Source organism: Danio rerio, chromosome 4, assembly GCF_049306965.1.
Source record: "Danio rerio strain Tuebingen ecotype United States chromosome 4, GRCz12tu, whole genome shotgun sequence".
NCBI classification, from domain to species: domain Eukaryota; kingdom Metazoa; phylum Chordata; class Actinopteri; order Cypriniformes; family Danionidae; genus Danio; species Danio rerio.
The window spans coordinates 7,206,418-7,228,821 of record NC_133179.1 but is presented as its reverse complement, the minus strand read 5'-3'; the positions used below and the strand labels follow the sequence as shown (position 1 = coordinate 7,228,821).

General features: G+C 36.6%; 1 protein-coding gene across 6 annotated transcripts in view; it reads right to left on the bottom strand.

Moving 5' to 3' along the window:
• Positions 1 to 1,346: 1,346 nt before the first annotated feature.
• The window catches only part of tmem168a (transmembrane protein 168a), a 73,945-nt gene continuing 52,887 nt past the window's right edge, over positions 1,347 to 22,404 (bottom strand). For 2 of the 6 annotated variants that reach the window (XM_073945377.1, XM_073945376.1), the window contains 4 exons: positions 16,997 to 18,162; positions 10,909 to 11,051; positions 7,008 to 7,273; positions 1,347 to 2,580 (listed from right to left, as the gene is read on the bottom strand). In XM_073945377.1, coding sequence (XP_073801478.1) covers positions 2,033 to 2,580; positions 7,008 to 7,273; positions 10,909 to 11,051; positions 16,997 to 18,085 — 2,046 coding nt within the window. In that variant the 5' untranslated portion in view covers positions 18,086 to 18,162 and the 3' untranslated portion in view covers positions 1,347 to 2,032. 6 annotated transcript variants of the gene reach the window in all.

The following is a 22,404-nucleotide window of genomic DNA, read 5'->3' as shown; positions in this document are numbered from 1 at the left end:
AAGTACGTACCTAATGCTGATATTTTATTACTGTAGTAGTTATATACACTTGGGAAAATAGTCAAATTGTTTAAAAAATGTATGTATACATTTATAATAATTAGTAACATTTAATATTAAATAACTAATAATATTAATGTTTATATGCATATAAGAATTTTTAAATATATGATTAAAACAATGCAGTCTGCACTCCGAAATAAAAGTACAAATTGGGTTTTTTTTTCCCCAAGGGGGAAAAAAAAGAGAACATTTATTAATATGGACTTTTTAGGCACAAATGCGTACTATTTTAAGGTATGATAATAGACAACATGCACAATATTCAACTGTTTTTTTTTTTTGCTTTGTTTTTTTTTTTAAAGAATATGCGGTCATGCACATATTTGACAGCTAATCTGTCGGTGATTTGATGCTTTGCAGACACTTTTACCTATGTCACAATGCTTTTTTAAAGCAAAATTAATTTAAACTCGCTGATTAAGAAACTTAAATAGGTGTAGGCTACTATAATAAAGAAATCCGCTCTCAGAAATGAAAAACGAAATGATATTTAAAAATACTAAAAAATACTCTTGACACATGAAAGTGTAAGCCTGCAGCTCAAAACAAATGTGGGAAGTTATTGCATATCATATTAAACATACTGTTTACTGCGACCTTTATGTAATTTTGCTCACATGAATAACTGAATATTAATCAGATGATGTCATTACGCTGCTGTGCCGTCAGCCAATCCTTATCTTGCTGGTCGTGATTTCGAGGATCGATAGATCTGTCCTTTACAACACACGCAGCGATCCCAGATCAGTTCATCCAGACATTTTAATCTGATTCTGAAGAACCAAACTAGCCTGAGATCAGTTATCAAGATTAAAAGATCCAGGATCTGCCAAATCCTTAGCTCATTTAAGTGAGGTACGAAGAACGGACCCCTGTTTAAAACAATTTAAGACCTACAAGACAATAATGTGGTGAATATAAGACTTTTTAAGGCTTTAAACTTTTGTTTTCGAAATTTCATACATTTTAAGACCCCGTGCACAAGTGCTTTGGAAAGTAAGCTTTGCAAACTAATCATCACTAAACAGAAGCTCATACTGGATCATCTACTTACCAAACAGCTTATTTTAAACTGTCTTTAATAAAGGACGCTGGTCTGTTGATCAAGAATTAAAAAAAGAAACCCTTGAAAAAATAAAAGAGAGGGAAAGAAGGTGCAAAACAAAATCATGGCATGATAACGATTAAACAATTGCTTTTGTAGAGGGCATAAGTAACAAGTAAATCAGATCAGCTTGTACAAAAAAAAACAAAAAAAAAAAACAAGCAAAACCGTCTATAGGTACAATTAGAGTCCTTATTTTACTTTGACTGCGTATATTCCAATACAAATGTCACCGAATACAAAGAACCCACTTAAAAGTTAATAAATTAACAAGGCACTGATAGTCTTAACACTGTGCAAATGCTTTTCTTTAGTAGCACAGATTTTAAGTGGCTATATGGCGTATATAGGGCACATAGATAAACAGAAAAAGTAATCCTATGACAATAGTGTTCAATCATGGCAGACAAAACCATAAGGCTTAGTCCTAACTCAAATTAAACTTTAGAATCAAAGCATTTGGATATATTAGAAAAGCAGGTGCAATCTAAAGCAGTGTTTCCCAAGCCTGTTCCTAAAGGCACACCAACAGTACACATTTTTAACCTCTCCCTAATCAAACACACCTCAATCAACCCATCAGAGCATTAGAGAAGACTCCAAAACCTGAAATGAATGGGTCAGATAAGGGAGACATCCGAAATATGTACTGTTAGTGTGCCTCCAGGAATAGGCTTGGGAAACCCTGATCTAAAACAAGACATCAATTGCTAGGAGCAGGATTGAGTTGTCCGCTTAAAGTAAACATTTCAGAGCACTTAACTCAGTAAACAATACCCCCCCCCAACCCCCCAAAAATGTATAGAAAATATAAATGGTGTTGTATATACACATCATATAAATGTATCTGAACCAGTTGGTCTCCTATGATCGGACTAGTTTAATACCCTGCCCTGTGTCAAGTATGCTGGGAGGAAACCATGAGAGTTTGAGTCTCCTGACGCAGCGCAAACACACACTGCACAGCCATAGGAGGTTGAGTCCGCAACACCAGTTTGCTACAGCCACCAATGGATATGTGGTTTTGGGGAAGTGTGTTTTCCAGTGCTTGGCCACATCGCTCCCGGTGGGCAGGTGAAGGGCATAGTCGCTCCAGGGTTTGGAGACTCCATATATAGCCGATATGACCCTTCCTCTCTCAGACCACTGCACGCCGCTTTCAGGATCGCAGTTGTATTTCACCCACTCAGAAGTGAAGTCTCCCAAACGTGGGGCATCCTGGCCTTCAGCATCCTGGACGGGGCTTAATTTGGCTCCCTGTACTGCCACATACATCCCTTCCACTTTGCGCACCGCCTTCACCCACGGAGCGGAGTTCTCGGTGTCCAGGACCAGAATAAGGCGGGAGGAAAAGCTGGAATTCTGTTCCCGCCACATATCAAGGATCTGCTTCATGCGCAAGTAATCGCCACCTATAGACATGGAAATACAGTCAACAGAAGCTCTCAAGTGCAGATCTATAGATTTAGTCAACCCAGGGCTGGACGATATGACAAAAATCTAATATCGAGATATAAGTTTACTCATATCCTGGTATCGATATATATCGCAAAGAGTCAAGCTAGGGCTGGACGGTATGACCGAAGTCTAATATCACGATATAAGTAATCTCATATCCTAGTATCGATATATATATCACGATACAGTCAACCTAGGGCTAGACGGTATGACAAAAACGTAATATTGCAATACAAGCCATCTCATATCCTGATAACGATATATATAAATCACAATATAGACAACCTAGGGCTGGATGATATGACAAAACTCTAATACCATGGTAGAAGTCATCTCATATCCTGATAACAATATATTTATATATCACGGTATTTTACCATTTCTGTAACTTCCATCAAATTTGTATTATTTTATTTAAAATCTTTGTGAATACAAAAAATATGATGAAGATGATCAGCACATAACAGTAAGTATAAAAAATACTTGTTGTTAAATAATAATAATGCAACAACAATGGTAAAAGTAAAAGGATAAACTAAAGAATTAATGACAGACATTTACTAAAACAAATTACATGTATGTATATATATATATATATATATATATATATATATATATATATATATATATATATATATATATATATATATATATATATGTAATTTGTTTTAGTATATGTCTGTATATACAAACTCCACACCAAAAGAAGAGCAATGATACATCTATACATGTTTTGAAATAAATATTAACAAAAATAATAATAAACAGATAGGTTGAGACATTCAATCAATCAATATAACTTCAATCAATGAATGGTTTATGGTACGTAAAAGACTTTAAGTTATCTTATTAAAATGTACTCACTTTATTTAGAAGTTCAGGACAAATGTTTGATTAAAAATGTAGAAATATCAAATATGATTGGTAAAATATGAAACACTTTTCAAAAACTAGCAATTACAGGTCACATATAGCTAAATGAAATGCAGAATATATGAACGAGTACCATTTTACATCCAATTTCTGAGATTTCACAAAACCTAAAAAAATATATTTAAAAAATTGGGTCTAAAATTTTGCTCTTAATTTAAAATAATTTGTTGTATTTATTTATTTGGTAAATAATTAACTAACCTATTTGCTATTATTCTTTATGATTGCTTTTGTAGTACATTTGAACTATAACGCATGGAACATTCATTCATTCCATTTTCTTGTCGGCTTAGTCCCTTTATTAATCTAAGGGTCGCCACAGTGGAATGAACCGTCAACTTATCCAGCATATGTTTTACCCACGGATGCCCTTCCAGCTGCAACCCATCTATGGGAAACATCCATACACGCTCATTCACACTCAAACACTACGGACAATTTAGCCTACCCAAACGCAGGGAGAACATGCAAACTCCACACAGAAACGCCAACTGACCCAGAGGCTTGAATCAGCGAACTTCTTGCTGTGTTCTTACCTCTGATTATATATTTGGAAGCACATAGTACAATCATCCTGATAACTTTATATAAACATGCTAAAAATAAATAAATGGGGCTAAAGTTGTGCAGTGGGAACCCTGGATTAAGGTCTTCTACTATCCAAATGACTAGAATAAGCTAGCTTACTCTTTTCAGTCATTTAGTCAAACATCTGCCAGCACAGGAGTACCTGCACCAGTTTGCATATGGTAAAGAAATTTCCATTCACAAAAAAACAGAAAGTGTGGACACAGAAGTGACAGGGTGATGCTGAAGGGGAAATGGAAAGAGACGGTGCGATCAACACGGTAAAGGTGTAAAAAGTCTGACAGTTCGTGATACTGCGGGAAAGACTGCAAATAACACTCTGGAAGTACTTCGTTCACACAAAAAAAAATGAAGGAGGATTCCTAGCTGTTTCTCACCTACCCTGGTCTGATCAAACAGTATGACAGAGGCTGTGACATGCCATATCGCTCATAAGGATTAATACCTCGGCAAGTTGCAGGGACGCACACACAGTCAGGAAGATAAAGCATAGTGGAGGGATGGAGCCAAGATATATCTTTACAGTTCGAAGAGCTTTCAGAGCGATAAATTGCTAAAGCCCAGGCAAACTAAAAGTGCTCATTCTTTGATCTCTTTTACAAAGACCTGAGAAAAGTGACTAAAGCAATATTGATTTTAGCATTCGAGAGGACCTATAAATAATTCCCCATTGGTGCTTGGCATAGACAAAAAATGAATTTCACTCGAGTTTTCATCAATACACATTAAAAACTGCCAAGACATGAACCAATCCATAACCTTAACACTTAATTTAAGGGTGGTTCACACCTAGGCGTTTCATTTAGAACCTGGTGCGTTTGCCCCTTTTGCTTGGTTTGTTTGAGCGTATGTGAAACCTGTAATCATGCTCTGATCCGAACCAAAACAATTGGTTTGATTAAATGAGGATGTCTTGGCTCAATTAAAACTCTTGAGTGGTTTGGTTGTAGAGAGAAAGCGATATGATCCAATGAACCAACCAACCAGGGTATACCACTGTGATTTATGACAATGTAAAAGGCATATGTATGACTAGAAGAAGAGAGAACGATGAGTAGAGATATCATTCGTATCGATAAGAGTGCATTTCCTGATGAATGCGAAAGTGAAAGCATGTAGTTTAACTAAACTATTAAATGTATTTAAATATATTTAGCCACATATGGCCACAGCCATATCACCATGCAGCCATATCATCCAGGGCTGAGTCTGGTCAGTACCTGGATTGGAGACCACATGGGAAAACTAGGTTGCAGTTGGAAGTGGTGCCAGTGAGGCCAGCAGGGGGAGCTCAACCTGTGGTCTGTGTGAGTCCTAATGCCCCAGTAAAGTAAAGGAGACACCATACTGTCAGTGGACGCTGTCTTTTAGACTGTCTTTTAGTAAAACTGAGGTCCTGACTCTATGTGGTGATTAAAAATACTATGGTACTTGTAAAGAGTAGGCGTATAACCCCAGTGTCCTGGCCAAATTCCCTCCATCAGCCACCCTTACTCATCATGGACTCCCAATCATCCCCATCCTCCGAATCGGCTCTTTCAACTTTCTTTATAGCTGGTACGTGGGGAGCATCCTGTGGCTGCCGTTGCATTACCTAAGTAAATGCTGCACACTGGTGGTGGTATGGAGACCCCCCCCCTCCCCTCATGATTATGAAGTGCTTTTGGATGCATGGCCTTACACAATAAATGAGCTATATAAATACACATTACTTTTTTGGTTAACTCGACTTCCGATATAGAACCAATATATATTTTACAACCCTTGACAGTTGAAATGAAGCTATGTATGAGACATTCTTACCTCTGATTTATATTTGGAGGTGATGATCTGTTTGCGGGTGTCACCATTTAAAATTAAAGCACATATTTTAGATTGTATTTAATTTATCCTCATAATAAATTTAAATAATGACGTTTGGCGCCTGAGCAGAATCCTAAAAAATAAACCAAACTCTGACTAATGTGAGGAGAGTTTACTCGCACTTGACTTGTTTTAACTAGTTTGGTCTGATGAGAAACTTTGCGTTGTGAAAGCGAACCACACTAGTGATGGGTTGTTCATGAGCGATTTGTTCATTTTGAACAAATCTTCAATATGACTCGGGAACTACCAGTCCTCTCAGGGAGTGATTCGTTCATCCATGCGTGCGCACATTTGTGCAGGTGGTATCGTTCATTTAAAGTCTTCATCACATTTCGAGTCGTTCATCGCGGAAAGGCAGAAGCCAATCACACGCGTTTAGAGCCGAAAAAAGAATTGAACCGTTCATCTCTCGAGTCCTCGGGTTTGAGTCATTCTATCACGTAAATAACGAACGACTCAAGACTTGAAAGGTGAACTAATTTTCATGGCTCCTATCGGCTCAGACTGTGTACATTGGTTAAGATTATATGTGACTGCCAGTGTAACGTGAACGAATCACTGACATTTGAAGTCATGAAGAGGTGCTGAGCAAAGAGACAACAATACCTTCATAGACATAAGAGCAGGTAAACATTGAAGTATTATTTTCTCCTTCTTATAGTATTCTATTTATGACTTATTTGTCGTGCAATCAACCTTTTGGGCTAGTTGTAGCAGTGTTTGGAAGCAATTCGTAACATTTTATTAACCTTTCGGCAAATTGAACCAAATGAACGAAATGACTCGAAAAAAGATTTGTTCATCTTGATGAACGAGACTTAAAGATCCGAGTGAGTAAAATGATCCGAACTCCCCATCACTAAACCACACTAAGAACAAAAATCAAGATTGTTACAATTTTAATCCCTGCAAATTAAAACAATCAATCCCCAGATGTGAAAGCAACCTAAGATAACATCCGCCCTAGCAATTGGGACTGCATTCCAGATCTTACCTGCAAGAGTCCAGTCTCCGCTGGGAAGCGTGTGGCCGCTGTAGTATAAAATATAAGTGTCGTGCCTCGGGCCTTCAGCGGTGCAGAGCTCCAAAAAGGAGCGCAGCTTGACAAGCAGGGTCTCGAGGCTTAGACTGGTGGAATAGTCACACCCGAACGTCTGGATAAGGTGATGGGAGAAGAGTCGCTGCACTGCATTCAAAGTAGATGTGGAGTGCAATTCCTGAACTTGTCCTGGAGGCAACAGCACCGGTTGACCATCAGCACTGCATCCCATTTAAAAATGAAAAAAAGAGGAAAAAGTGATCGGTGAAATATGATAGAGAGCCTTGTGCTTTTGAGTTTCTAACTGGGTCACCTTAACTTTGAGTGTACACAAAACATCCACAATGAAAAGCAAATTCAAAAAGGCTTTAAAAAAAAAAAAGAAGCACAAACACAGAAAATAATACAAAAGAAGAAGAAAGGCTGTAGCGAGTATGATGTTAATTCAAGAGCAAGCAATTCAGCAGCTCTTCTCAGGGTCAACCTAACCTGTTCTGCCTTTCGAAAAGAGCATGGCAAAGACTTTCTGCTGTAAACATCGCTATGAACTGAACTCGCTAATAACAAGTCGATAAAGAATAGAAAAGTCCGTTATGACCTTTCCATACTGTGTTCCCCAAAAATCATGATAATAAATTTAAGACTGAGTTTTTGATGGCAGGATTGAAAGACTGGTTCCCAAAGGTTGCCATGCTTGCCGAAGACTGAAATGTAAGGCATGGTGACCCGTAAAAACTATCTAGGCAGGTGCTGAGCTATTCAAGCAGAAATGACTGCCTTTCTGAGTTTGTCAGGACTCTATTCTCCTCCTCCTCCTCGCTCTCTCTTTCAATCGCTCTGCATTTTCTTCTCCATCCATCTGCTCAACCCATCCGGATACAATGCCTCCCTTTCATAAACGACAGCATTTTATGCACCAAAAATACCCTCATGACCCAAAGCCAACATTTCTGCTGAAACGACATTATCCTCAACTTTTAGCTTTTATAAGCTACATGGCATTTATGAGAGGATATAAACACAATTTTCATTAAGAGAACTAACAAATTGTGCACAGCTTTTATTAAGAGCTACTCAAATGCTTTCTGGGTGAGCCATCTAAATTTCTGGAGGACGGCCAGAGCTTGTTCATTTATAAGTGCGAGAGGAACCAGTACAGTGGCATCTGTTAAGAATAAAAACAAGCTCTCGCTGGTAAAAGCAAACCTGTCGACCTGAGCATTTCATCCCTCCCTCCTCTCTCATCTTCCCAAGAGGCCCTTGTCATGGTATAAACATGATCTGTACCCATCAGATGGAAGATTACACCTTGATACATTCCTCTTCTGCGCTTGCTTTTCACCAAGAGTGCTGGAATACTGAGCGTGAAGAGGCTGTGGAGCTGCATCCTAATCCACATCATAATCAGCGACCTGACTGACGGCCTGCCCTGCACCCCATCCTCGCTCTCACTCAGTATGCATGGCACGAGCCTCTCCCAGCGGGACTGGCAATAGAGCAAGTTTATTAAAGCCTTTGAGTTTATTTAAAGTTTGCATGTGTTTATATAGATCCAATCAAGGGCGTTTGTTCCACTAGTCTTTTTTCTGGAGATTTTTTGCAAAGGACTAATGAGCAAGAGAAGGGCAGCAGATCATTTCCCTTTACGTTGTAATTATGTTCATTAATCATCTTACTAATTTAGGTGCACATCCGCTGTTTTTGAACTTCTTTTTAGCAATTCATAGTAGCATATATAATATCAAACTGGTTCATTTCATGAGCAACAACCAATAAAAATGCAAAGAATGGCTAGCCAAATTAAAAATGAGGCCATTTACATCACATCTAATGTACAAATCATAATAAAAAAATACAAAAAAAATAAGATATTCTTAATTTAAAACCTTTCTAACTGAACTAAAACTCTAAGGTTGTGGATTTGTCATTTACAACCAGTGGTGGAAAGATTACAGAACAATCATACTTGGGTAAAAGTACTATTACTTGCCCAAATATGTAGTGCACTACACTAATTGGAGTAATAGTGGAGTAATAGTATTGTAAATATTACTCAAAGTATGACCTCAAAGTATAGACCTTTTAAAAGTACTCAAGAGTATTACACTGTAAAAAGCGGATGCATTTACATGTAATTAGTGAATGTGTGTAAACGTAACATTCTGTAGTAGTGCATCTGTAGTAGTAACATCAAAAGACGTTAATATTAGGTTAGATTTAGGTTGTGATGTCAGGTGACCAAAATTCAATGCCTAGCCAGCGTCTAAGCACAACACTATTTTGATGTCCAATAATGACGTTGATGTTCGGTTGATTTTAGGTTGTGTTAGAAAGTGACCAAAATCCAACGTTGAACTAACATCATACTGAAGTCAAATACTGACATTTAATCGTGAGGTATGGCAACCAGAATCCAACATTTGATAGACGTCATAGTGGTAATAGAGGATAGACATTGATATTTGGTTGAATTTGGGTTGGATGTTGGGCGTTTGAGTTCTGACGTCAAACCAATTTTGCCTGTTGGGTGTTTAAGGCCATTTCGGTCATCATACAGTAAACATCCATCATCATGGCATCAGTGACCACGTTAACATGGACATCAGTAACCGAATTATTTACTTTAATCTAATTAAGAGAATAATAAGACTAAGGTGTACATGAGTTGCTTTTTGAGTGTTACTTTCATTATCCTGTTTTACATGTTATAGCACATAATTCGATTAACATCATTGCGTCACCATGCTATACGCATTTCCTCCTTTAGTTTTATACAATTTCAGGTGTTTAACTTTTTATTTGTTGACTATAACTGCAGTTTGGCACTTTCACTTTCATTCACAAACATTTCATGCACGCCCTCCGTGACTAACGGGATACTGGATGCAACTACGAACTGCTGGAAGTGTTGTTTTAATGGAAATTCATACCGCATGCTGAATGGAACAAAAAAACAACCTCTGCATTTCATGATGCAGGTGTCTGGTCTGCACTATTGGTGCAAAAAGTGTCAAACAGCCGTGTGTGTGTTTTTAGTGTGTGTGGACTAGTCGCAAAACGCGGTGAAAAGTCCTACATGATGGTAATAGTTTGATTGAGGTGTTTACATGACTGCACTTCATTAATGCGACTAAAATCGGCATACTCCACACGTCTTAATTTGACTTATTTTTAGTTCGATTATGACCTCAATCCGATAAAATTAATCCAAAAAAATCGCTGTTTACATGGTAGACTCGCATTAAAATCGAATTATTGGTGTCCATGTAAACGTAGTCAGTGACATGCATCTAAACAATCTCTTACAGAACGTGCATTTGTTGAAATTTACCAAAATAAATCCAAGGAAAGTATTTAAATGAATAATGAAATGTAATTTTCAATGATTTGCAGTGGGTTTTTTTTTATTCAGAGTTTAATTTATTAGTATTAGTGTATTTTGTACATCCCAAAAGCATGTGTTAAAAAAGAGTCACTACAGACTTTTCATTCTATTAACTTCATTCAAACGTATGCAAAACACCAGAAAGGGAAAACAAGCAAATGCATAGTGTTTCCCCCATTTCACTGCATTTGGGTAAATCTAACCTGCAAACTGATATCACATGAAGGTGTGTGGCGCAAAATTGAGATTTCAAGGGAATTGGCATTGCAGGGAAGTCCAATAAACTTACATTGTATTATTCTAGATTTCTTACTGTTTGCTTTGTGCTCTTAAATAGAAGCTGCAGAGCATCAACAACTTGCAATGGATAGTTTATATCAGCGCACATGTGACTGTAAACATGCAAGTCAGAAAATAACTTTGTACACAATATAACTGTTCAAAGAGTATACTATGTATATGTGCATTTACCTGCTGTAGCAAGTGGGAATTACCACCGCATATCCAACGCAGGTGCCTCCCAAACCGTTGCCCAGTTCATGGAAGAGCCCATGAGCCAGAGACTCCAGTGGCAGGACCACTAAAAACACACTCATGAAGAGTCCATTAGCGACCTGCAGAGAGGAACCCTCAGTGATCAACAACTCAGAAGTCAAATCAAAGGGAAAGATGTAGCACATCCCATCTATAAAGTCTGACTGCAAGGCTAAGTTTAAAATCATTCCCTTTAAAACACAGCTTCTGTTTCCAGACACGCTCGTTTAAGGTCTCCTATGCATTCTGACTCACAAGCAGCTGATAGAACAATATTTACAAGAAAAATTAAGCGCTGAATTCGCTTCACAAGTTGGATAATATTAGCACGCTTCTAATGACTAACTGCAGAACACATCTCACCATTAATCCTCAAGTGGATTACTATGAAGGTTATATTAGGCACTTGTGCCCAAAGCGCTTGGCTGGTTTATTGAGTTGTCCCCAATTAATGTTGAGGACTATTAGCGTACATAAGACATAATCTTGTGCAGTTTTTGGTTGTTAACTTACAGTTAACAGATATTTCATTTTAAAGAATGCTATAACAGACCATTAAGCAAAAGTTTGATTGACAGGTGCCAATCAAACCAATCAGAATGCTGATATTGTGTTCCCTGTGGTTATCCAGAAATGTAGGTGATCAAGCCAGCATGTTCTTCAGCTCTAACAAGCTTATCATATTGACGGCTGCTTTAATTCTACATTTTTTTTAATCTATTAAGGCATATATGAAACCATCTGTTGTTTTTCTTGTTTTTTTATGATCTTTTCTCTAATCTACATTGTAAAAGTGCAATTAAAAAAACAAATAAATAGATTTTGCTGAATTGATTTAGGTTAGTTTTATCAGTAACCAGAGGGCAGTATCTTATTTATTTATTTATTTATTTATTATAATTAATGAAATGTTTCTTAAAATAAATTATATTGACACTTTTCACATTTTCGGGTTTCTCGGTATCGGAAGTCGTCATAGCTGGGAAAACTTAAAGCACAGTGAATGGGGGAGCTCAACAAATAATTTTTTCTTAATCTTATTTGCTCAAATAATAAAAGAAAAAGTCCACGATGATGTTATAAAGACTTTCAGAAAAAAGAAAAAAAATTGAGACTGATGATGGCAGACAGAGGAGAGAATAACATCAAATATACTCTCAGCCCTATAGACGCTATATTAGAAACACCTTTTACAAGTGATAAACGCATCATAAAAGGTTTGTAAAAAAGGGTTCATTATGTTCAATGGGGGAAAAAAAAAGTTGTTATTTTTCAGACATTTAAAAAAAAAACACATTTCAGTGCAGTAATCACAATGCTGAGATATTATCATACTGTCAGAATCATATCAGGGTTTCATCAAGTCATTTAAGACCATCAAAAATCAAATTCCAGACTTAAATAGGGCTTAAATAATAAAAAAAAAAATACTTATATCCTTTTTGGTCCAGCAGAAAATTATTTTTTACTTTCCTCATTAAAAAACTCTTATTAATTATTTCTTAGCCACATATTTTAAATAATGTCAAAACCAGCAGAGCTCTACACATACCCTTTTTTCTTACTTTTTTTTCATACTTACTTTTTAAAAACGTAATAAACTAAATGTATGCACAACAGACTGTTATAATGTTAGTAATAAACAGATTTGCTGAATGTTTTGTATTATCAGTGTCTGGCTATCCTTTGTTACGATCCAGTATTTATTTATTATTATTAATATCATTATTATTATTGTTGTCATTTGGGAGTGTTGTTTCTTGATTATTAATTGGTATTTCTTTTTCTTTGAGGGTAACTTCGACTTGCACCTACGGCTAATTCCTTTATAAGCGGAAGCTGAATGTGCGTCTGGATGGCACTTTGTTTTTACTCTGAGGCGAGCATGACCCGTACATGCTAAGAATCTCTATGTATCTTGCTGTCGTGAAAGGCTTGAGAATTCTGGGTGCATCTTATGCAGCCGCTGCTGAGGAGCCATGCTCAGGGGTGATAGCGTTCCGGCACCACGCCGGATTTCCGGCGTACTGTGGCTGCGGGTATAGGGTTGTGACGGTGAGGAAATTTCCCCACCGGTTAATCGACATGTGACAACACCGGTAATACCGGTATCACCGTGGGAGTGGGCATTTTTTCATTTCCTCTTTTTTTCTGCTTTTAAATAGCTAATAAATGCGTGCGTATAATACTTTCACTTTCAGTTTTGCGGGAGTTGCCAATTCGGTGTCAATTGAATGGACAGAAAGGAAACTACAAAAAAATTCCTGTTATTAAACAAAACATAACTTTTATTTACATAACGAATAAAACACAACACTGCTACAGGCTGAAAAAAACTGTGTAAGTTGGAACCACACAAATAACAACCATAAACGCCTATGTTATATATTAACAGCTTAGTCCTTATGAACAATCCGTTTATAAAATACATTATTAACGAATCTATAGGCTATTGAAGAATAAACCGAATATGAAATATGATCCTTGCATAATGATCACAACTAAACAAGCGAGCACTCATTTTATATTTAAACTATATGAAAAAAAATTAAGAATTGGAACATTATGTAAAAAATCAAAGGGCAGGCTAAATAAAAGCGCCTCGTCAGAGCTAAACATCACCGCACATGTGTCAGTTTACAGCTTCTGGAAAGATCAGACAACCTATACAGATCACACAATCTCAATAAACAACATGTAAATGTATAAATATTTCGATAAGTATTGTTATGGAATATTTATAACTAAATGATCTTGCTTTTTGGTTTTATCGATACAGCTTTGATCTCTCTTACAAGCGGCAGTTACAGGCGCAGCATAAGGGCGTCTCACACTGTCAGTGGCGGAATACACACAGCACTGCCAAGACGTTTTATTTTTATTTATTTTTTTGTTGCAGATTTGCGCGTTGTTCCTTTAAAAAAAAAAAACCTTTTATTTTTTAATTCTCTCAAGTTAATGTTGTCTATCGAGTAACTATCGAGTACCTCGGATTGGAGTTCAGTGCGCATTAAGACTATTGACCAACCGCCCTGTAAGTTTAAACACTACAGGTCCACAGCTCTGGTGTGGTATGAATTAAACGTTTTAAATGACAGCGAGACATGCTACGTTTAGTTTTTATTGTAAAATATACATTATAACCCATTACACGGTAAAATTATATGTTTTGAATGGCTTGCCTATTGACGGCGTATAGCCGTTAATTAAATATGCTGAGCATATTTTCATTAAAATTAAAACACATTAATACAAATTAGCCACCCTTTGATTTTTTTTCGTTTACGTATATTTTTATCAAACGAAAAATGCAATGAATTGTTAATTTTAGTTTTCATTTTATTAGAATTAATAGGCCTATAATTTATAGGCTACACAACTCATATCTTTGGCTCCAATTGCGTTTTTACAGATATCCTACCAATAGACTTTTTTGGCTCAAAGACATTTATGCCTATTAATTTCAGAGGTGCATTTTGATAGATTTCGTAAAGGCTTCAGCTATTCTACCTGTCAGCTGCACCTGCCTAAGTTTTGCAACTTGACTTGTGTTGTGGCTCGATGTCTGAATGAGAGAGAGAGAGAGAGAGAGAGAGAGAGAGAGAGAGAGAGAGAGAGAGAGAGAGAGAGAAATCAGTCCTCAGATTCGATGTGTGGCCGCACGTCTCAGTTACTTTATTGCAGTTTTTAATATTGGCTCATCTAAATAAACTTTTCATATATTAAAAGCCGAAATATTGCCAGACAGAAGAAGCAACTTTCGGTTTTTGAAGAGAGCGGCCTCAGTTATAAAAGATGCGCGCACACACAGGATTCGATCTTTTTGGCCTAGACATTATGGATTTTTTTGACATTAAACACATAATCAAGTGGAAATAAGCTGAACTTCGGAAAAAGTCCTCACGTTGCCACGATGTTTCTCTGCAGTTGGATTGTCAATGGCGCGGCATTGCTAAATCACTCGTTTTAATTAAACAAAAGATAGGCTATTTATTATTAAACATTGTGAGATGATGGTCGCGTGATTTTTTTTAAAATGAGAGTATGCGTTGCGTATTTGTCTGTTTGATCAGTTTGCCTTCTCAGATCATCACGACTTGCCTAAAATAAAAGATATAAAACAGTTCAAGTATAAAACAATGGTAGCTTAAACGTTAAAGAATGTGTGCTATTAGGCGCATAGTTTGCTTATAAAAAGCTTGCAGGACATCGAGGCGCCAGAGCAATCACTTGCATTTTTTCAGTGGGAGCAATTTAAAGTTATCCGTCATTTTTGCTCACAAAGTACGAGTAATACATCAAAAAACGTTACAGCGTTTTTATAAAATAAAGAAAACCAAAATTATGCGCTTTCTGTCGTCTTTGAACAGGAGCGCTTAACAAAATGAAGCAAAATGTATATGCCTCACAGACATAATAAATATATTTATAGAAAGCTTTAAATTATTACTTAACGAAATAAAACAAATCGAAAACAAAAAAACTCCTTCATGTAATCCGTAAAGATGAATTTCTCTCTAAAGGCGAGTCCAAGAGGAGATTGCCAGTCAGGATCTTTGCGACACTGACTCAGAATAAGTTTATTAATAAATAATTTAGATATGTCCTTACTCTTTCCTCGACACATTCATTGTTATTTGTTTTTGCCGGTGCTTGGGGCGAGTTTTAGCTTATTGTGTGCGCTTGAACGCGGATTCACAGTAGCAGTTTTAACATGGAGTGACACGACATCTGACGTACAGATGACACTGGCACATGCCACTGAGTAGTGACACTTCCGGTGGCACGTACGGTTTTCCACTGTCATGTGTCACTCGCTAGTGGCATGTGTAGTGACCTGTGTCACTCAGAGTGTCGCGCTGCATGTCACTGCAGTGACATCGACACCCGGCGAAGCTTATGACATTAATTAACACGAGCAAAACCATATTTAATCATTGCGCGACTTTTAACCTAATTTATCGCGTCGCAAATTAGTTTATTTGCTGAGCTACTCCACGATGTTTTAATTTAAACGCATTTATTTTATGTATTCCTAGTCATACTTCCGTACGTAATATAGTCATTTGACAGTACATGTCAGTCAAATTTATTGTGGCATGCTTATGTATGGGAGGGGTTACACTTATCTGTTGTACTGTATATTATTGCATCCTGGCAGTTCCTTTGTTCCCTACAATATGGACTTCTCTATGTTTTTAATTCATTCGTTTATTTTATTATTTAACTTATTTTCATTTTAAGGTATTTCAAATAATATCCTTTAAAAAGTTATAATAAAATGCATGTTGAAAACTCGTAACATATATGCATGTAAGATAACAGGTGTCATTTGCCTAATGATTTTTAAATATTAAAGCAAAGAGACTTATAAGCTTAATGTGCTTATAACGTGCTTAGACTGACATCTACTGGCACATGTCACAAGATCACTGACACTGGCATGTGTCACTGACATTACTGGCATGTGTCTAAAAAGAGCCACTTGACAATAATGATGATCAGGGTTACACATAGGCTGTTAATATATTTGGGCCCAGGGGCCCACAAGTTATGTGTTAAAAGTGCGTTGCATACATAGTACCCCCACCCCTACTCACCTCAGGGGCAAGGAAAAAAAGTTCAGGCTCAGGAATTTTTTCCACTATCAGCCCTGCATGCTGGTGTTGTTACCGTTCATTTCATTCTATATTGATCTATGTTTTATGATTGTTTGTTTGGTTAATTATTTATTTTGATTGATTTAATATTGCTAAATTAAATAAATATATATTTTTTGAAAAGGACACTCATGTTTGTCTCTAAATAAATAGAGAATTGTACTTCCTTGCGTGTCCTTTTTATGTTGCTGACATAAACTACGAAAAAGTAAGACCTGCTAAAAATGATTTAAGACAAAGAAGACAATATTTCAATGACTATAAGACTTTTTTGAGCCTAAAATTTTGTTTTTCAAAATTTTACCGGCCCATGTCTAACAGTTTTTAGACAAGACTTTTTTTAATGTGAACATAAAATGTTTTACCTGCCACGAAACAGCCCCAAGGATGATGGTGGACATCAGGCAGAAGAGCACGAGCCGCTCAGAGATGAGGCAGAAGTGCCGCATGCCCCTGGAGGCCATGATCCTGTCCAAATTGAGCGTTTGTAAGCGTTGCGCTGCCCACATTTTCTGACACTCGCTTAGCTTGGTGTGGAAGCACCACAGTGTGACGAGGAAAACCATGTGGCAGAGGATCCACAAGAGGCCAAAGATGCAGAAGCCAGGTATGACCAGATACCAGTCTTTCAGGTTACCCAATTTAAAGGCACAGACCACAAAAAACACCAGCTCAACGAGTGCCAGCGGTAATAGAGAAAACCTCCTCCACAGGCGGCCGGCGGAGAGAAACTGCTTCCAGCGCTCTGTTGCAGTCAAGCTGCTGAAGTAAACGTCCAAAAGGGGCTCGCAGATAAGCCGTCCCAGGTAGCAGCTGAGCGCGAAGGGGTTTGTTTGGATTTTTAAGGACTGGAAAAAAGTAACGGCGGCGATCACGGAAAAGCAGGCTAGATTAGGTAGAGCCAAGGGTGACTTCATGCGGAGGTCTATAATGAGGGCGGTTAATGCAAACGTTAAAGCAATCATGGCTAGAGATTTATCAAAAACCAAGCTGATGCTGGCAACCCCAAATCCCAGAAGCTCTAGAAGCTCGGACGAAGTGATCACAACTGGTTTGTATTTGGGATTAGCACACAGGCGTTCTGTTAACGCCCAGAGCGTCCGGATTGAAACACTAGAAAGCAACAGGTAGTTTGTGACCTGCTCTTTTATTTCATCCTCTAGAGACGGGCTGTTCAGGAAGCACAGGAGACCCTGGAGGAAGCCGAACCACAGGTGGAAGAGACTTAAACTGGCAGACTCCATTGAGAAGTAGTAGTAGAGGATGCAGGCGATGGCCGAAACGAACAAACCCAAGATGAAGAGGACCAGAATCATGGGCTCCGAGGTCTGCTCCCATCGTACGTACATTCCCAGGCACACGGCTACCAGTAAGTTGAAGCTGGAGAGATATCCCAGACAGCGGAGGAAGGACCACATGTCCACACTCTTGTCTGATTTCTCCTGGCCTGACATTTTTGAGTATTACTGAAGATGATTAATACTTCACTCCGCAAAGACTACAATACTACAGAAAATGATGAGGCATTCCACTGAAATGAATGGAGGAGATAGAAAAAAAAGAGAGTTAGAACCAACAATAAACAACTACCACTACTACATAAATGCTTGCTTATGATCCTGAAAAGGCATACTGATAAAACAAATCTCACTTTGAATAACCAATCAGACAATATGTCATGTAATGTAATCAATGGCATGGTATAGCTTACAAAACGTATTTTGGAAGTGATTAGATTATTTTAAGGGATACAGCTCCAGCTTTCACTCAGTTAAACCTCCAGGTTTGGAGTCTAAAGTCCAGTTACACAATTGTGTGTTGTATCTTAGAGTCGGAATTAAATGATTTTACTCTAAACAGCTTTTGTGAAAATCTAATGTTAAAATACATGTGAAGTTATGTTCCAACATCAGACAAACATATTTTTATATATTTTATATATATATTTATATATTAAATATATTTATATATATATATATATATATATATATATATATATATATATATATATATATATATATATATATATATATATATTTTATACATTATATATTAAGATAAAGTTGGTTTTATATTTGCACATTTTTGAACAAACACAACTTGTGACACTGTCCTATATTATTTACCACACTACTTTGAATATTGGGTCTGAAATTGCATGCAAGTATGCCTTCAAAACAACATTAGCACTATTTAATTGACAGTGAACAATGGTGTACGTATAGTCACTGGCTGCTAATGGGATTTTCCTATTAAGAATTTGCAAACAATACTTTCTGAAATGATATTTTTAACGAGAAACTCTGAATGTGCGAAAATAAAACCAACTACACCTCAGTACACACATTTAGTATACATAAAATGCAGTACACATATAATTATACGTATAATTATGAAAATGTATACTAAATACAGCTACTTATATATAAAGATATATATATATATATATATATATATATATATATATATATATATATAAAGATATATATATATATATATATATATATATATATATATATATATATATATATATATATATATATATATATAAAGAGACAGAGATGAGATGTTTGAAGATATTATGGCCATACGAATGTCTGACAACGACATCTGCACATAATAGATAGCGTATATCTCTAACAGATTCCGTTTAATGTATATTTACCTCTGCGTTTGTTCAGTATGTAATGTCAGACCAGAAACTGCCACATACTCAGTCTTGACTCTCAACTTTAACACTGTAAACACCCTGTAAGGATTTAAATACCGCACTAACGAATCAAAACATGAGTACTGACTACTGGCTCTCCGACAATCAGATCATATTTCTGTAAATATTGAAGATAAAAGCAATAGTATTCTTACATTTGTTTATGGCACAGAGTTTTTGGCTTCCCGATAGCCATGATGCTTCCGGACTCTAAACTACGGCGGCACATGAGGGTCAAAGGCGAAATGCAAAATCAGCGTAGTCATACTTCACTTTCTTTATACACACAAAAATCAGGGTTTGAGTCCAAACCAGTGCTTCAAATAACGCTTATACACTCAATAAAAAAACAATGTTTGCTGTTTGTTCAAACGACTTATTTAAAACGAGTTTAAACAACACAATTTGTGACGTTTTGGGAGGGACAACTTAATTGGTTTATGCTCAATTCACTTAAAATTGTAAAAACCAAGTAATTGAATTCCTTCATGTTATCCACAAATCGATTGTGTGGAACCAGCCTTTTTTACTGTGCTGAAGAAGACTGTGTTTATTGCTTTTTTAAAACCATTCACATATTTTTATTATTATTATTATTCATCAGGTAAGATTTTTATACTTTTTGCTAGAAAAAATGGCAGGATAAACTTGCTTACAATGAAAGAACTGAAATGAAACTCGCCATTTGATCTGCTATTCTTCTCCATAATTTTAAAGTGAAGCACACTTCCTGCAGTGAGGCTGTTTATCATCATCAGTGGCGCCTTTAGTGTTTCACCATGCTTAAGAATGATCTGTATTACTGCGTTTATTCAGGACGTTTATTTTATTTTTCCCCATGCTTAAGAATGATCTGTATTACTGCGTTTATTTAGGACGTCATGTTTTATGCTCAATTCATTTAAAATTGTACAAAAAATAAATAAAATAAAATAAAAAGTCAACTTTATTCCCAATCGATTGTGTGTGATTATTTTGCAGTGTAGGCTAAAAAATGTATGAGCCCAAAATAAAGCTAGTCTACATGTGTATTATATACACTACCAGACAAACTTATTGTCGCCTATCCAAGTTTTAGGAACAACAAATAATAACTTGACTTCTAGTTGATCAATTCACATCAGAAGTGGCTTATATGAAAGGCAAAGGTCTCTAAATAAGTGTCTTATTTTACCAAAATAAAACATGATCGTACCTTGATTTTGAACTATTTAATTAGGACAGTAAGATCTGACTTTGCTTAGACAAAAATCTTGTCACTTACCAGAAATAATGTCCAGTATAGAATATAAAGTCATGATGCAGTGTTAAAAGATTTAATATCACCTATGACTCCCATGATTTTGGAGGACTGCATCCATAAATCTCTGCAATGACTCAAATAACTGATTAATAAAGTCATCTGAAATGGCAAAGAAAGCGTTCGCGCAGGACTCCCAGAGTTCATCAAGATTCTTTGGATTCATCTTCAATGCCTCCTCCAGCTTACCCCAGACATGCTTAATAATGTTCATACCTGTTGACTGGGCTGGCCAATGCCAGAGCACCTTAACCTTCTTTGCTTTCATTAACTCTGATGTGGAGGCTGAAGTATGAGAAGGAGCGCTATCCTGCTGGAGAATTTTCCCTTCACCTGTGGTTTGTAATGTAACGGGCAGCACAAAAGTCTTGATGCCTCTGATTGTTGATGTTGCCATTCCCTCAGAAGATCTCTCGCACGCCCCTATACTCAATGTAACTCCAAAACGTGATTGTTCCTTCACCAAACTTGATTTCTGTGAGAATCTTGGGTTTCAATAGGTCTTCTGCAGTATTTGTGATGATTGAGATGCAGTTCAACACACGATTCATCAGAGAAATCTATCCTCTGCCACTTTTCCAAATGATCAACTTGAGGTCAAGTTAATTGTTTTGTTCTCTTACAACTGGGATTGACGACAAGAGTTGTCAGGTAGTGTAATATTTTAGAAATGCAAAAAAAAAAAGTGTTGACCCACATATAAATTAACAGCCAATGTGTGTTTGTGTGTGTTATTGTTTTGTATATATTATTAATCAAGCATTTGTGAGTGGATGGAGAAGAAAAACAAAGTCATTGAGTTTTTATAAAGCACTTAATTGATTTGTTTATTTGCACATGACATTAAAAATAGCCTCATAACTCTCATATTCTCAGAATGGCCATCTGCATGTTGTTCCAGTGAAAAACAAGCTGCAATTCTCACCCTTACGGCTGAAAATAAAACACTTAAACCAAACATTATATCAGAAAGCATGAATCTCTCCGTTTGCTATACGAACAGTAATCAGTGAATGCTTGCTCTCCTTTTATGATCAACCCTGAAAATGGAGCCTTAGAGAAGAAGTGTGGCATTTTCTCCTGCGTAGGTAGAAGCTCCCTGACTGGGTAAATACAAGGCAGGCTGCCTCCCACACAAACTTCAGCATGCATGAGACCAAAAAAGAGGAACAGAGAGAAGTCATGAGCTCCCACAGCTGTCTACTACCTACATCAAGCAGGCTTGTAATACCTGGAGAAAGCTTCTCCCATTTATCTCAGTGGTAGGTGTTTGGTGCATGCATGGCAAATGGTTTTTGTTAATGGATCACGGTTCTTTAGGAGAATGATCGAATGAATACAAAAAATAAATAAATAAATAAATAATATTCAAAGTCATCAAATAAATAAACAAACACTATTTTAAACCACATCGCAAGTATAATATTCAATGTCTAAACAAATCCCATATACAAACTCTGAAGCAGATTCATATACTTGCAGAACTGGCAATATTTGATCAGTCATGTTTTTGAGTTACTTGACCTTATTGTAAGAAATTAATCAGGTTTCAACTTTATTTTTGAAGTTATTCAACTTTTAACTCAATAAATAAATAAGTATTATTTAAAAAATATGTATATTTCTATGCCAAGCATATAAATAATAAAGCATAATATATATCCAAGATCAAATTCATTTACTTATGAAGCACATTTAAAAACAGCCACAAGACTGACCAAAGTGCTGTAGAAGAGACAGAGTAAGGTATAGAGACACTTACA